Source organism: Malaclemys terrapin, chromosome 8 (genome assembly GCF_027887155.1).
Source record: "Malaclemys terrapin pileata isolate rMalTer1 chromosome 8, rMalTer1.hap1, whole genome shotgun sequence".
Classification (NCBI taxonomy): Eukaryota; Metazoa; Chordata; order Testudines; family Emydidae; genus Malaclemys; species Malaclemys terrapin.
In genome coordinates this window covers 55,884,645-55,898,869 of record NC_071512.1, presented here as the reverse complement: position 1 = coordinate 55,898,869, position 14,225 = coordinate 55,884,645, and the positions used below count along the sequence as shown (strand labels likewise).

The window sequence follows — 14,225 nt, the reverse complement described above, 5'->3', positions numbered from 1 at the left end:
CTCACAGATATGAAATAACCTCGCCACCCTAAACTATGTCGTGTGTCACTCAACTGGCATTTATTAAAAAAAGGATGGTGGTTCATAGTATGTACAGTCTTAATCTTCCCATGTATTGTCATTTGATAAGCTTCAATATTCTAAAGCTTAACTTGACAGAATTAATTGAAAAGCTATTCAGTGATTCCCCACTGTGCTGTTTTGAGATAGTGTTACCTCCTTTCTTAGGCTAGGTCCACACTACCCGCCTGATTCGGCGGGTAGAGATCGATCTTCTGGGATCGATTTATCGCGTCTCATCTGGATGAGATAAATCGATCCCAGAAGCGCTCCCCCGTCGACTGCGGAACTCCTGCTCGCCAAGAGGAGGAAGCGCTGTCGACAGGGGAGCTTGCCTGCGCCACGTGGACCCGCAGTAAGTAAACTTAGTTCGATCTAGGAAATGTCTACTTCAGCTACGCTATTCTCGTAGCTGAAGTTGCGTTTCCTAGATCGATCCCCCGCCCCAGTGTGGACCAAGCCTTAGTTATAATGGCTGCCTCTGATAAGCTGGAAAGCTATTTAAAATCCATCCTCTTTCCCTTAAGAGTAGCAGCGTAATAAAATTGAGGAATTTGGTTATTTGTCAATACAGTCTCTCACAGCACTCTGATTTAAAGTAATTGTGTATTGTTTAATTTTAACATTGTCCGTTAACTTTTTTTAAAAGTATCCCCCCCCCCGTTCACTCCTTTTTTTGCCTTTTTCTCTTTCCTGTAAGAGAGTGTACTCTCTTCCCCCCCCCCCTCCATTATTTTCTTTCCTTCTCCCTCCTCCCCATTATATCCTCCTTCTCTGCTGCCCTTAGAGCAGTGGTTCCCAAACTTTAACAGTCCGCAAACCCCTTTCACTAAATTGTGAAATCTCATGACCCCCTCCTAGCCCTTGCAAGTCCGGAACCACTGCTGGCTCCCCCACTGATGGGGGCATGGCTCGGGCTGCCAGCCCCAACTGCCCAGCCCTGCTCTTCCTGGGGCTTGGGCTGTCTGCCCTGCAATTGGGTCCCACCTGCTGCCTCCAATGCCTGGGGTCCTCTGCCCACCCTTAGGGAAATTTTTCTGGCAACGCCCCTGTAACATTCTGCAAACCCCACTTTAGGAACCACTGCCTTAGAGTGATGTATCATGTTTTATGGATTAATGTGAAGTTTTATATGAATTTATTTTTAATTAAAAGTGCAGTACCTTTAAGATAGGTGAGAATTTTTTTTCTTTGTTCATGTAATAGGCAGAAGATGCCAATAAAGCAATGAGTAAATATCTTCTGGAGAAACTGAAGATGAAAGAAAAATGGCTTGGAGTCTGGAAGACCAATCCAGAGCTTTTCTTCATCAATTCTGAAAATGTCCTTATACCTTTTGTTGGAATACTTGTTGAAGTAATTTTCCTTTTTATTTTTTCATTCTAGTTACCGTACATACTCGTTCATAAGCCAAATTTTTTTTAGTAAAAAAGGGAAGCACCAGAGAAGGGGGTCGGCTTATGAACGGCTATGGAGAGGGAGAGGTGGGACACAGCCCTTCCCCCCAACAGAGGGAGCAAGGAGAGGCAGTACAGCCAGTAGAAACAGAAGGGAAGAGGCGGGGCCAGATTCTCTCTGCTTCTGGCTATGCTGCTCTCGCCCCAGCCTCCAAAGCAGCTGCAGCTCCAGGGCTGGCAGGCTGCAGCCCTGCCGCTCGGCCCTGCCCCCCAGAGCAGGCTGTGGCTGCACCGCCCGGCCTGCCGAAGCAGGCTGTGGCTGTGCCACCCGGCCCAGCCCACTGGAACATCATGCGGCCGCATTGCCCGGCCTGGCCCACTGGAGCAGGCTGGGGCCGCGCTGCCCAGCCTGCTGGGGCCGCGCTGCCCAGCCTGCTGGGGCCGCGCTGCCCAGCCTGCAGGAGCAGCTCTAGCCAGGTCAGAGACATCCTCCCCTGGCCCTCCCCAGATAAGGGATGGGATGGGGAGAGAGTGAGGGTCCCAGATTAGGGGTGGGGTCATGTGGGGAGGGGTAACAGGGGTCACTCCCCTGACTCCCAGCTTCTCCCCCCTCCCCAAAAAACTTCCCCACCAGTTGCTGTCCTGGCCCATTAGGGTAAGCAGCTGGCACGCCAGGACACACTGTTTACCTCCGTGCCTGCAGACGCTGGAGGTAAACAAACCATTTCCACCCCCCAGTGACTTACCTCATGGCTCGGGAGCCGAAGTTTGCTGACCCCTGAATTATAGGGGTGGCTTATGAGCAGGTTATACAAATTTTTCCATTTTTACTTATCAATCTTGGGGGGGTCGGCTTATAAACAAACCGGCTTATGATTGAGTAGCTGTAATTAAAATAAAGCACTTCGGTTTTTAAAGTTTAATGGAAAAATAAGCAAGGCTCACAGCATCTTGCACACTAATCATCAGAGTTTTTTCAAATGTTTCTAGGAAGTTCTCAAACACCTGTGTTTTCAGATCTTCATACAGTGATGGGAATTTAACTATTCTTCGAGTGCTTGTTCATGTCCATTCCAGTCAGGTGTGTGCGCATGCACAGAAGATTTTTCCCATAGCAGCATCTGTCGAGTCGGTCTGGGCACCCCCTGAAGTCATGCCTTCATCGCACTCAATATAGGGCCCTGCCAACCCTTCAGTTCCTTCTTTCCGCCAGTGACAGTTGGCTAGAACTTCCTGTAGCCCTTGCTTAGCAAGCACATTCTACAGTTCTCTGTATATAGTTACCTTATTTATTATTAGAGTTGTTGGGGGTCCCTCCCTTTCTGACTCCCCGGAGCCGTAGTATGCTGCGGTCCCCGGGGTTTAAAAACTGTGTGGCCTGGGTGAAGCGCATGCCGAAAAGCGATCCACACTCCTCGTGTTTACGATGCCTAGGGGAGGGTCACAAAAAGGATCATTGTAAGATCTGCTGCAAGCTCCAGCACAGATACCACGATGTGCCCGCCACCTTCGTCGGCTCAGACAGGGGGAATCGGCCCTGGCTCTGTCAATGGTTCCCTGGGTCTTAATGATGGTAGAGCCAACACCGGGTTCGAAGTCTACAGCCCCGGTGCCGGCGAGCGCCCCATCAGCACCAATGCTGCCCTGAGAGTCGCGGGATCTCCTGGGGCTGGATGGCAGGGAGCATCCGCTTCTTATAAGTGCTTTCTTCTCATCGTTGCCAGATGAGGCATTGGTGGGTACAGCCGTAGCCCTAATGCTTGAGGACAACAGGGTGCTGCAGAATTGCTGCGAAGGGCTGCTCAAGAGTCTGGGCATTAAGGCCGAGGAGGCTGATCCCATGGTGGACATCCTCACCCCCTCAGGACCTTCTCGTATTGCCCTACCACTGATTAAGACTATTGTGGACACTACCAAGATCCTGTGGCAGACCCAACTTCCTTGCTGCCCACTGCCACGCGCAATGAGAGACGTTATTTCGTGCCCTCCAGAGGGTACTAACATTTATACTCCCACTCACACCGACTCTCTTGTTGTGGACGCTGCTAACCCATGTGAGACAGGATTTCCAAGGGCCCTCCCCAAAAAACAGGGAGGCTAAGCGACTAGACCTTGTCTGGAAAAAGGTCTATTCTACTGGGGGTCTGCAGCTCTGTATTTCGAACCAGCAGGTCATCGTCAGCAGGTACTAGTATAACACCTTGCGGCGATGGCCAAATTTACGGAGCTCCTCCCTTCAGACTCCTGAGCCAAGTTCTCGGCCTTGGTGGAGGAGGGGAAGCTAGTCGCCTGGGCTTCCCTCTAGGCCGCATTGGACAGTGCAGATGCTGCCACTAGGGTTATGGCTACTGGGGTGGCCATGAGAAGGAGCTCCAAGTCTTGGGGGCTGCCTTATGAGGTCCAGTAGACTATTCAGAACCTCCCATTTGAGGGTGTGACTTTTTTTCTGAAAAGACAGGCAAGAGGCTATACAGCCTGAAAGACTCACGAGCCACCCTCAAGTCTTTGGATCTGCACACTCCCGCCACATAGCAGAGACACTTCAGACTGCAACCTCTGCCGAGATTCCATCACCAGAACTGCCAGGACGGTTCTGAGAGGAGGAACAGGAGGAGACCACAACCGTCTTCAGGCCAGGGCTCTGGCCAATCCAAACTGCCTTCTGGCACTTAACCAGCCTTTTGACGGTGCGGTTGAGGACAGCGCACCAGATCAGAGACTGGATCTACCCCACCATACCTCTCTCTCCTGACTGTCCCCTTTCTACCATGCATGGTCCTGCACTTCGGACCGCTGGGTGCTCCACATGGTAGAGAGGGGATACTCCATCCAATTCTGTGCCCTCCCGCCCTTCCACACTCCTTCCCAGTCCCTCTTCAGGGACCCTTCTCATGAGCAGCTCCTTATCCAGGAGATGCAGTCGCTCCTATCGTTAGGGGCACTGGAAGAGTTTCCTCAGAAACACGCGGCGAAGGCTTTTATTCCCGGTATTTCCTAATACCGAAAGCCAAAGACGGCCTCAGGCCTATCCTGGACCTGTGAGAACTCAACAAGCTCATAAAGAAACTCAGGTTCCGCATGGTCTCCTTGACATCCATCATCCTCTCACTAGATCCAGCAGACTAGTATGCCGCCCTCGACTTGAAGGGGACACATTTTCATATCACAATTACTCAGCCCCACAGGAAGTACCTCAGGTTTGTGGTCAACAGTACCCACTACCAATTTACTGTCCTCCTGTTCGGCCTGTCAGCAGCACCTCAAGTCTTCACCAAGTGCATGGCAGTCTTCGCCGCGTTCTTGTGAAGGCACCAAGTACAGGTATTTCTTTATCTCGACGACTGGCTGATCAAAGGCCGCTCCAGGACCCAAGTGGAAACTCAGGTCAGATTCATCAGAGCCACCTTAGATAGCCTGGTCTACTTCTAAACGAAGCAAAATTGACTGTCTCCCGTCCAGAGGATAGAGTTCATAGGGGCAGCACTGGACTCAACCCAAGCTAGGACATACCTGCCGGAGGCAAGGTTTCAGGCCCCCGACGATATAATTCGAGGCCTCAGACAGTTCCCCACCACTACAGCGAGGAACTGCCTGAAACTTCTTGGACACATGGCTGCCTGTACCTATGTGGTGCAGCATGCCAGACTCAGGCTTCGACCGCTTCAGTCGTGGCTTGCGTCAGTATATCGGCCAGCCCAGGGCAGTTTGCACAGGATTGTGATCCTGCCTCGCCCAGTCTTCGACTCCCTCCAGTGGTGGATTGATGTTCAGGAGGTGTGCTCAGGTGTTTCATTTGCTGCCCCACAGCCGCCTCTGTCACTGGTGATGGATGCATCAGATGGGCTGTGGAGCTCATCTGGGAGACTGCAGAACTCAAGGCCTCTGGTCTCAAGCAGATCTGGTTCTCCACGTCAATGTCAGAGCGGAGAGTGGTACGCCTAGCATGTCAGACCTTCCGTCCTTACCTAACTGGACAATGTGTATCAATCATGACGGACAATACAACAGAAGTGTTCTATATCAACAAACGGGGGGGGGGTGCATGCTCCTCTCCCCTGTGCAAGGAAGTCCTCATGCTTTGGGACTTCTGTGTAGAACATTCAGTACATCTGATGTCGTACCTCCCCGGGGTACAGAACGAGCTGCTAGACCACCTCAGCAGGTCATTTCACAGCCATGAGTGGGCCCTTCGCCCAGACGTCGCAATTTCAATCTTCCAGAGGTGGGGTTTTGCCCGGTTAGACCTTTTCGCCACGTGACGCAACAGGAAGTGCCAGCGGTTCTGCTCCTTCCAGAATCACAGCCCAGGCTCCAGCGTGGATGTGTTCCTCCATTGGGGAGGTTCTCTCCTATACGCCTTTCCATCCATACCACTCATTCACAAGGTGCTTCTCAAGATCCTCAGAGATGGAGCTCAGGTCATACTGATAACATCGGCCTGGCCCCATCAGCCCTGGTACACAACTCTCACAGACATGTCCGTGGGAGCCCCGATTACCTTGCTGCTCTTCCTGGACCTTCTTACACAAGATCATGGGCGTCTCCAACACATGAACCTCCAGTCACTTCATCTCAAGGCGTGGAAGTTCCATGGTTAAGTCCGTTGGAGCTTTCTTGTTCAGACCAGGTTAGACAGGTCCTCCTGGGCAGTAGGAAACCCTCTGAGAGCCATATACCCTGCCAAGTGGAAGAGATTTTCAATCTGGTCGGCGCAGCGCCATTCGCCCCCGACATTAGCTTCAGTGCCACTCATTCTGGACTACCTCCTCCATCTGAAGCAGGAGGGATTCTGGTTTTCAATAAGGGTGCACTTAGCCGCCATCTCGGCCTTCCACCTGCGCGTGCAGGGCCGCTCTGTGTTTGTTAACCCCATGGTCAGCCAATTCCTAAAAGGGATCGGCAGGCTATACCCTAATGTCTGTCAGCCTGTCCCTGTCTGGGACCTCAACTTGGTCCTCTGTAGGCTCATGGGGGCCCCCCCTTTGAACCTTTAGCAACATGCTCCCTGCTCTCTCTCTCTTACAAGGTGACATTCCTGGTAGCGATAATCTTGGCCAGGAGGGTATCTGAGCTCAGGGCCCTAACATCAGACCCTCCCTACACCATGTTTTATAAGGACAAGGTTCAGCTCAAGCCCCATCCTGCTTTCTTCTCGAAGGTTGTGTTGCAGTTTCATATCAACCAGGACATGTTTCTCTTGGTCTTCTACCCTAAGCTTCATTCCAGCGGCAGGGAGCAGAGGCTCCACTCTCTGGATGTCCACAGGGCGCTGGCCTTTTACATCGAGAGAACAAAACCATTCAGGAAATCAGTCCAGTTATTCATGGCAGTGGACAGGATGAAAAGTCAGCCTGTGTCATCCCAACTTATCTCGTTATGGATAGCGTCTCCATATTCGTGAGTGCTACAGCCTAGCAGGTGTTCCTGCACCTCTGATTACTGCACACTCTACCAGGGCACAGGCTTCATCTACAGCGTTCCTGGCCCAGGTCTCTACTCAGGAAATCTGCAGGGCGGCAATGTGGTCCTCCATACACACTTTCTCCATGCACTATGCGATTACCCAACAGGCCAGAGATGATGCGGCTTTCGGATGAGCAGTACTCCAATCAGTGGACAACGCCGACCCCGCCTCCTGAACTTGGGCTTGGGAGTCACCTGATTAGAATGGACATGAACAAGCACTCGAAGAAAAAAAAAAAAAAAAAACGATTACTCACCTTCTTGTAACTGTTATTCTTTGAGATGCGTTGTTCACGTCCATTCCAGGACCCACCCTCCTTCACCTCTAGCCAGCAAGAAGGAACTGAAGGGGTGGCGAGTCGGCAGGGCCCTATATTGAGCACCATGACTCCAGGGGGCGCCCAGACTGACCTGACAGATGCTGCTATGGGAAAAATCACCCGGCCATTGTGCACGTGCGTGCGCACACACCTGATTGGAATGGACATGAACACTACCTCTTGAAGAAGAACAGTTACAAGAGGTGAGTAACCGTTTTTTAAGTCCTCCATTTGTTAATGCTTTTGGAACTAGATGCATTCACTAACATTTTCAAGTGCAGAAAAGGACATACTTTGAGCTATTGTGTGTGGTAGTCAGATTGTAGAAAATACCATCTTTGTATACTCTGCCATTCCATATTCCTGAGATTTGTAGAGAAGCTAGTTGGAGTTTGATCAGTTCACATACCTATCATTATTCCATTGTGGCATCTTGGATAGAAATCCTACAGCCAGCTTTTTTGAGAGGTAACTGTTGGTCACTCACCTGCAGTGTGGGATCCTTATGGACAAGCATTGGAAAAGAGGTTATTTACCTTATGGAAAGTGGACTTAGAGATGCTTTGGTCCTCAGATCTCATGACCCTACCCTTCATCCCCACTGATTTGGAATCCTTATGCCAGGGAAGTCCCACAAAGAAGCTAAAATCTTGGAATGAGATTTTGGTAAACAAGTGAATTAGAGGAAACAATTTTCCTCTTTCCCCAGTTTCATTCTGGAGATGTGTACAGCTCTTGCTGAAAGTTAATGAGCTTCTCCTGACTGATGACTACACAGAACCTCATGGGAGTTGAGCTGCTATCTAGCTGTGGATTAGTGTCTTTGTTCTTCACCCAACTTTATGGACATAATTACTCCACTGCTTGGGGATCCTGGTATGCAATATGATCTCTTAGACTACGTCTACACTACAGGGGGGAGTCGATTTAAGATACGCAAATTCAGCTACGCGAATAGCGTAGCTGAATTCGACGTATCGCAGCCGACTTACCCCGCTGTGAGGACGGCGGCAAAATCGACCTCTGCGGCTTCCCGTTGACGGCGCTTACTCCTCCGCTGGTGGAGTAAGAGCGTCGATTCAGGGATCGATTGTCGTGTCCCAACGGGACGCGATAAATCAATCCCCAAGAGGTCAATTTCTACCCGCCGATTCAGGCGGGTAGTGTAGACCCAGCCTTAGTGCTTCTTCTGAGACTGGTTCAACTGCTTGTTATTGCACATTGGTCCTTGAGAACTGGAAAAAAAGAATAACTATATCCTCCAACCTGCAAATTCAAGGAAACAGGATAATGGTAGGGACAGGATTAGACTATCAATTCTTTTTTTAACTAAACTTTTCCTTTCTGTGACATGTGATGTGTAGTCACACACGAATTATTTTCTATTTTTTAATGTAGTTTTAAAAAAAAAAATTACTGAAGTTAAGGTTAAAAATTAAGTATTCCAGAGTCTGGAAATGCCAAAATGAAGGTCGCTTTCACAATCTTAACTTCTGCTCCTGTAAACATTACAGTAGTCTTTAATTATGAGATTACATGCTATATTTTCCCCCCACAGGATTCCTATGACGGGTTCCTCCCCGGGGTGCCACCTAGAACTGGGATATCACTGAGCTCTCTGACCCACCAGCTCCCTTTCACACTGTGTTGCCGTGACAAGTTGCAAAGCCCTCCAGGCTTGCACTTTTCACCAGTATTCACACAGGTAGGGACACACCCAGCTGCAGTCATATGCAGGCTCTCTAATCACTAGCCTCCCAGCCTAAGACCCCAGAGCAGTACTGTTCGTTCTGCCCTGGTCAAATCTGGCCATTATATATGGGCTTAACCTCAATGTGAAGAGGACCATGCATAGTCGTGGTAATCAAGCTGAGATTTTCCCCAGACACCTTAGTCAAACGCACACTGGTTTGGATTAAAACATAAAATATGTTTATTAACTACGAAAAGTTAGATTAAGTGATTATAAGTGATAGCAAACAGATCAAAGAGATTACCTAGTAAATAACAAAACCTCAAACTGAGCTTAACATACTAGATAAGTAGAATATGAAATTGCAAATTCTCACCCTGAGTGATAAATAGGTTTAAATACTGGCCTCTACAGCTGTCTGTAGTGTTTAGATTAAAAAATAACTCAATTTTCAGTTTACCTATTCTGTAGCAAACTAATCATTTTCTCTTAAAATCATACTACTGCTTTACGGTAAAATTAAAGGAAGATGTCATTTTCACTAATTATTTTTAGTATGGATCAGTTCTACAGGTGGCACTCCCATGAAGGTTAATAAGAACGGTGTGTGTGGCAGGATTGCAGGATCATACTAACAAAGAAATAGACATTTTAAAAACATTTTGTAACTATACATTTCTTATGTCTTAGGTTACTTGCAAACCATCTCAGAGCACCTCATCTCACTTGAAAGCTTCTATATCTGTTGCTGAACCATTTTCCTCTAATATTGCAAATATTCCAAGAGAGCTTGTTGATAATGTTTTGGATGAACTGGACCATTGTGTACCTTTGCTGGAAATCTACCCTGTCGAGGGGCAGGATATGGTAGTATTTGATATTGCCCAGGCTTTGGACGTTGTGAGGTATTTAGCCTTTTCCCCTGTATTTTTGCCATTCAGAGATGCTAAAATGTTAATTGAGGAACTGTACCTAAATTAGACAGATTAGAAAGATTTACTTTGCTTCATTAATAGTGTAAGAGTATTCACAAACAAAAGTCTCAGTTTAAAAAGTGGTAAGGATGAAAAAGTATTTTGATGCAGTCCAGTTAATGGCCCAAAAAACCCTTGCAATTTGATTGGATTTACTTAGTCCAGGAGGGAACAGCTTTTGGACCTGAGGTTCAGCAGCCCTATCTGGATTCTGGTGCTTTGCCTTAACACTTTTGCTTTTTTTACTCTAAAAGGTGTTGACCCTTTTATCTTAATGTGCCAACCATATGGTGTTTTTAAGGTTTGCAGTACTGTATCTTGAGTAGAGCCAGTCAGGAATTTTCTAACAAAATGCTTGGTAATGTGTAGAAACAAACTGTTTGCAGAAAAGGATTTCTTTCAATGAGTCATTTCAACTTGAAAATATTTTGCTATTTCTTTCTAGCTTCACAATGTAGTGCAGGGGTCGGCAACATTTCAGAAGTGGTGTGCCGAGTCTTCATTTATTCACTCTAATTTAAGGTTTCGCGTGCCAGTAATACATTTTAATGTTTTTAGAAGGTCTCTCTCTATAACTCTATATTATATAACTAAACTATTGTTGTATTTAAAGTAAACAAGGTTTTTAGATGTTTAAGAAGCTTCATTTAAAATTAAATTAAAATGCAGATCTTATCAGTTTAGTGCAGTGGTTCTTAACCTGGGGGTGCGAGATGCCCTTTCTGGGGGTGCGAGACATGGGAGATTTTTTTAGAAGGTAAATCATCGAAAACACAAATTAAGCACGGGCACATAAATACAGGGGACCGGGTGGCTGGAACCCCAGACCAGCAGCGAGGTGAGCGGGGCTGGCGGCTGGTATCGCAGGCCGCAGCAGACTGAGCGGGGCCGATGGCCGGACCCTGGCTGGCAAGGGGCCGGCGTCAGGAACCCCAGACCCGCCGGCTCCTGCCTGCCGGCGTCCTGGCTGCTGGCCCCGCTCAGCCTGCTGCCAGCCAGGGTTCCGTTTATCCAGGCCGGCAGTGGGCTGAGCGGGGCTGGAAAAATTGGCTCGCGTGCCGCCTTTGGCATGCATGCTGTAGGTTGCCGACCCCTAGTGTAGTGATTGCCTCTCTAATACCCCAGTGTTTTGCCTCTGCTCAAAGAACCTGGAGGTTCTCTTAGGACTCATCTCTAAGCAGGAGTTACTTCCATTGTGCATATTTCTTTTTTCTTCCTCTTCTTGGTGCCCCTAGTAGGTTAGGGCAGGTCTACACTTAAAAAGCTGCAGTGGCACAGCTACACCAGTGCAGCTGCACCATTGTAGCGCTTTAGTGAAGATATTATGCTGACGGGAGAAACTCCACTTCCATGAGACGTGGAAGCTAGGTAGACAGGAGACGTTCTTCCATCAACCTAGCGCTATCTATAACAGGGGTTAGGTTGGTATAACTGCATTGCTCTGGGGCATGGATTTTTCACACTCCTGAGTGATGTAGTTATACCAATGTAAGTTGGTAGTGTAGACCAGGTCTTAGAGGATTTTTGAGAAGAGGAGTGTACGGGAAAGCTATTACTGAGGAGGAAACATGGCAGTGTAGCAGTCTTAGCGGTGATCACCACCTACTCACTCCACTCTACAGACATCCGACAGGCAAGCCTTAAGCTGGTTGGAATGGAAATTCTGCAACAGAACCTGGCATTTTGGAAGCAACAAGCCAGAGGCCCCTAGCTTTTTATTTTTCTCATCTGACTGTGGTGAAGTATGGGTTCTAGGAATGTTCCCAAGAGGCTGGTAAGTCAGCAGGGTCAGGAACAACCTGGGAGCATGACTTGCCTACTGCTTTCAGTTTGCCAATGTACCTGGTGTTTTTGGCCCAACTGTCTAGAGCGTTAGACAATTTTTCTTGTGCTTAAGCTCTGACTTCTACAGGCTCTGAAAATGAAAACATCGTTTAAAAAAAACAAAACAAAACCCCAACAACATAGCACTCAGATGTTTCAGATTCTCAGTATTTGGTATCAGTTACCATTATATTGGGGCAGCCTGAGGGTTGTGCAGATATGGATTTGTGAAGCATATTCTATAGTCTGCATTTCCCTACACCCTATTACTACTCCTTCTGCTGTCTTTTCCTCAGCAAGTCAGTAGAGTGGCCTGGTCCAGCCTGCTGATGCCCGCTAGCCCTTTATTACCCTGGCTTTCTCAAGTGTGACAGTATGGCCTAGTATGGTTCTTTGTATTACCACTGCATTCTCTTCCCCTGCCCCCAATTTGATTTGATTTTTGTATTTTGCAGGATGCAGAGTGATCTAGGCCATATTGGTAGCCTATCAGTAGACCTGTTTTCTGTCTGGCCTCCCTTAGCTCAGCGTGGCCTAACTCAGCTTGCCTTTTTACCACTGTTGCTGACTTTTCTTATGAGTGCAGCAGAGCATCCTAGCCCCTACTGCAAGCATCCTGCCTATACCAATAACAGACAATCAAAAGAGCTGGAATCTATAGGGATGAGCTTCTCTCTTCCAGTTTCCTTTCATGTGTTCCAAACTGGTCTAGCCTGCCACTTTACTGAGCCTGACAACGATTTTCATTCAAGTGATATTGCTGAGTGGTTAGTTGCTTACACCATTAGCTTGACAACTTCAATGGACAATCCAAATGGCTGTAATCCTGTGCTAAAATGTTAGCATTAAGAAAGGAGAGTTCTGTTGCACAGCTTTAAAACTACTTCAGTAAGGCTTTAAGGTCAGAGCATGTTCATCTCCGCTTTCCCTCCCCCTTTATAAACTCTTTCTATCATTTCTTTTTTAAAGCATTCCTCTGTCTCTTCAAGGAGCATGTCAGACTGAGGCAGCAGCAAAAGCTATAGCTACAGAAACAGCAATCTTTACAACAGTTAAGATGGATAGCCCAGTAAATTGGGGGTTGCTGTGTCTTTTGAAAAGGTTAATTCAGGCCTTCAGTAAGATACCTTAGTGTACATGACCAAAAAGGCACTTCAAACTTCCTGGTCAAGTGGAAACATATTTCAGGATCATCTCAAACTTCTAGACCTCAGCACATGAAGTGTTTGGCCTGGAAATTGAAGTTTTTGCCTTCTAGAGCATGAATATTCAGGAGAGCTCATGGAACATCCTAGTGAAATCTAGAAATTGTCCACAAATCTGGCAACTTCAAAGGATTTTGAGAACTTGATTCTCATGGTGCTCTTGAAAGGACATGTATTGGAGTTCCTTCTAGATAGGCACTTGCTCAAACTATGACACAATCTTCCTGAAGGTTCAGGTCTCAATGTTAGGCTACTTGTAGCATATTCCTTCCAATTCTAGCATTTTTTGCAACACCCTCACATTTCCCAATTCCTTAAAGCTGTCTCTCTGCAGAGATGCTGTTAGGAGACTAGTAGAATAGTTTAATGTTTCAGATAATCTAATTTTTCCTAAACAAATGGGGGAGTTTTCCCCATACTTATTAAAACATTTTACCTGTTCGCAATTACATTGGCCAGGAGAGTTAGTTGATAGAGCCATAGGGCTAGAGGGGACCGCAAGGGTAATCAAGTCTAAAGTTTGGGGGGCTTTATCCATCTGGAATCTTTCTGTGCAGTTTTTTTGCAGATGAAATGATTTTCAGGCCTGCACCAGAATTGTGTCCCCCGAAATTAGTTTCCACTTGAACATTGTAATCTATTTGCTTTCCTTGTATTCTAAGTTCTTTCACCACTAAGAGAATCAGTTACTTGCTTTTAGATGTTGAGATATTCAAATTCTATTTACATAAAACTAATTCTTGAAGAAAATTGGATGCAATTTTAATATTAGATGGATGACCTAAGGAAGATTGCAACAAAAGCATTATAGGCACTAGTCCTATAAATTAAGGAGTTTGTCAGGCCTACAGTTTGTTCATAAAAGATCCCCCTCCTCCTGTAAAAGTTCAGGCATATGTCCATTTCCTGGACAGAATAGCATAGTGCTTTGAAGTAATTTTGTAGTATAGCTATGTGGACTTGAGTGCATTCCTTTATTGTTTTAAATAGATGTTTTGTCTTTGATATAACTTTTGGGCAGAAGGTGCTGCAGGCTCTCTCTTGGCTTTCTTTCAATAAACCACTTCACATGCTGAGGGAAGGCAGAAGAAAAGTAAAACAAAATAAACCTATCCTCAAGCAGTTGTTTTTTCCTTGTGGTTCATTCTTGATGTTTCAAGTTTCCCTCCTGTTTATGTAGATACGTTTTACTGGCAACTTCCCAGTTGTAATGGATTACTGAGCACCAGGTGCCCATGATGAAGACAGGTTAAATTTACCTACCTACATGTAACTTTTCCTTCTCTTAA

At 47.0% G+C, this 14,225-nt stretch overlaps 1 protein-coding gene across 1 annotated transcript in view; it reads left to right on the top strand.

The window, feature by feature from the left end:
• Positions 1-1,272: 1,272 nt before the first annotated feature.
• SHCBP1L (SHC binding and spindle associated 1 like) overlaps positions 1,273-14,225 on the top strand; it is a 55,300-nt gene continuing 42,347 nt past the window's right edge. The window contains exons 1-2 of the mRNA XM_054038061.1: positions 1,273-1,416; positions 9,624-9,838. Of these exons, the coding sequence (XP_053894036.1) occupies positions 1,288-1,416; positions 9,624-9,838 (344 nt within the window). The 5' untranslated portion in view covers positions 1,273-1,287. The remainder of the gene's footprint in view (positions 1,417-9,623; positions 9,839-14,225) is intronic.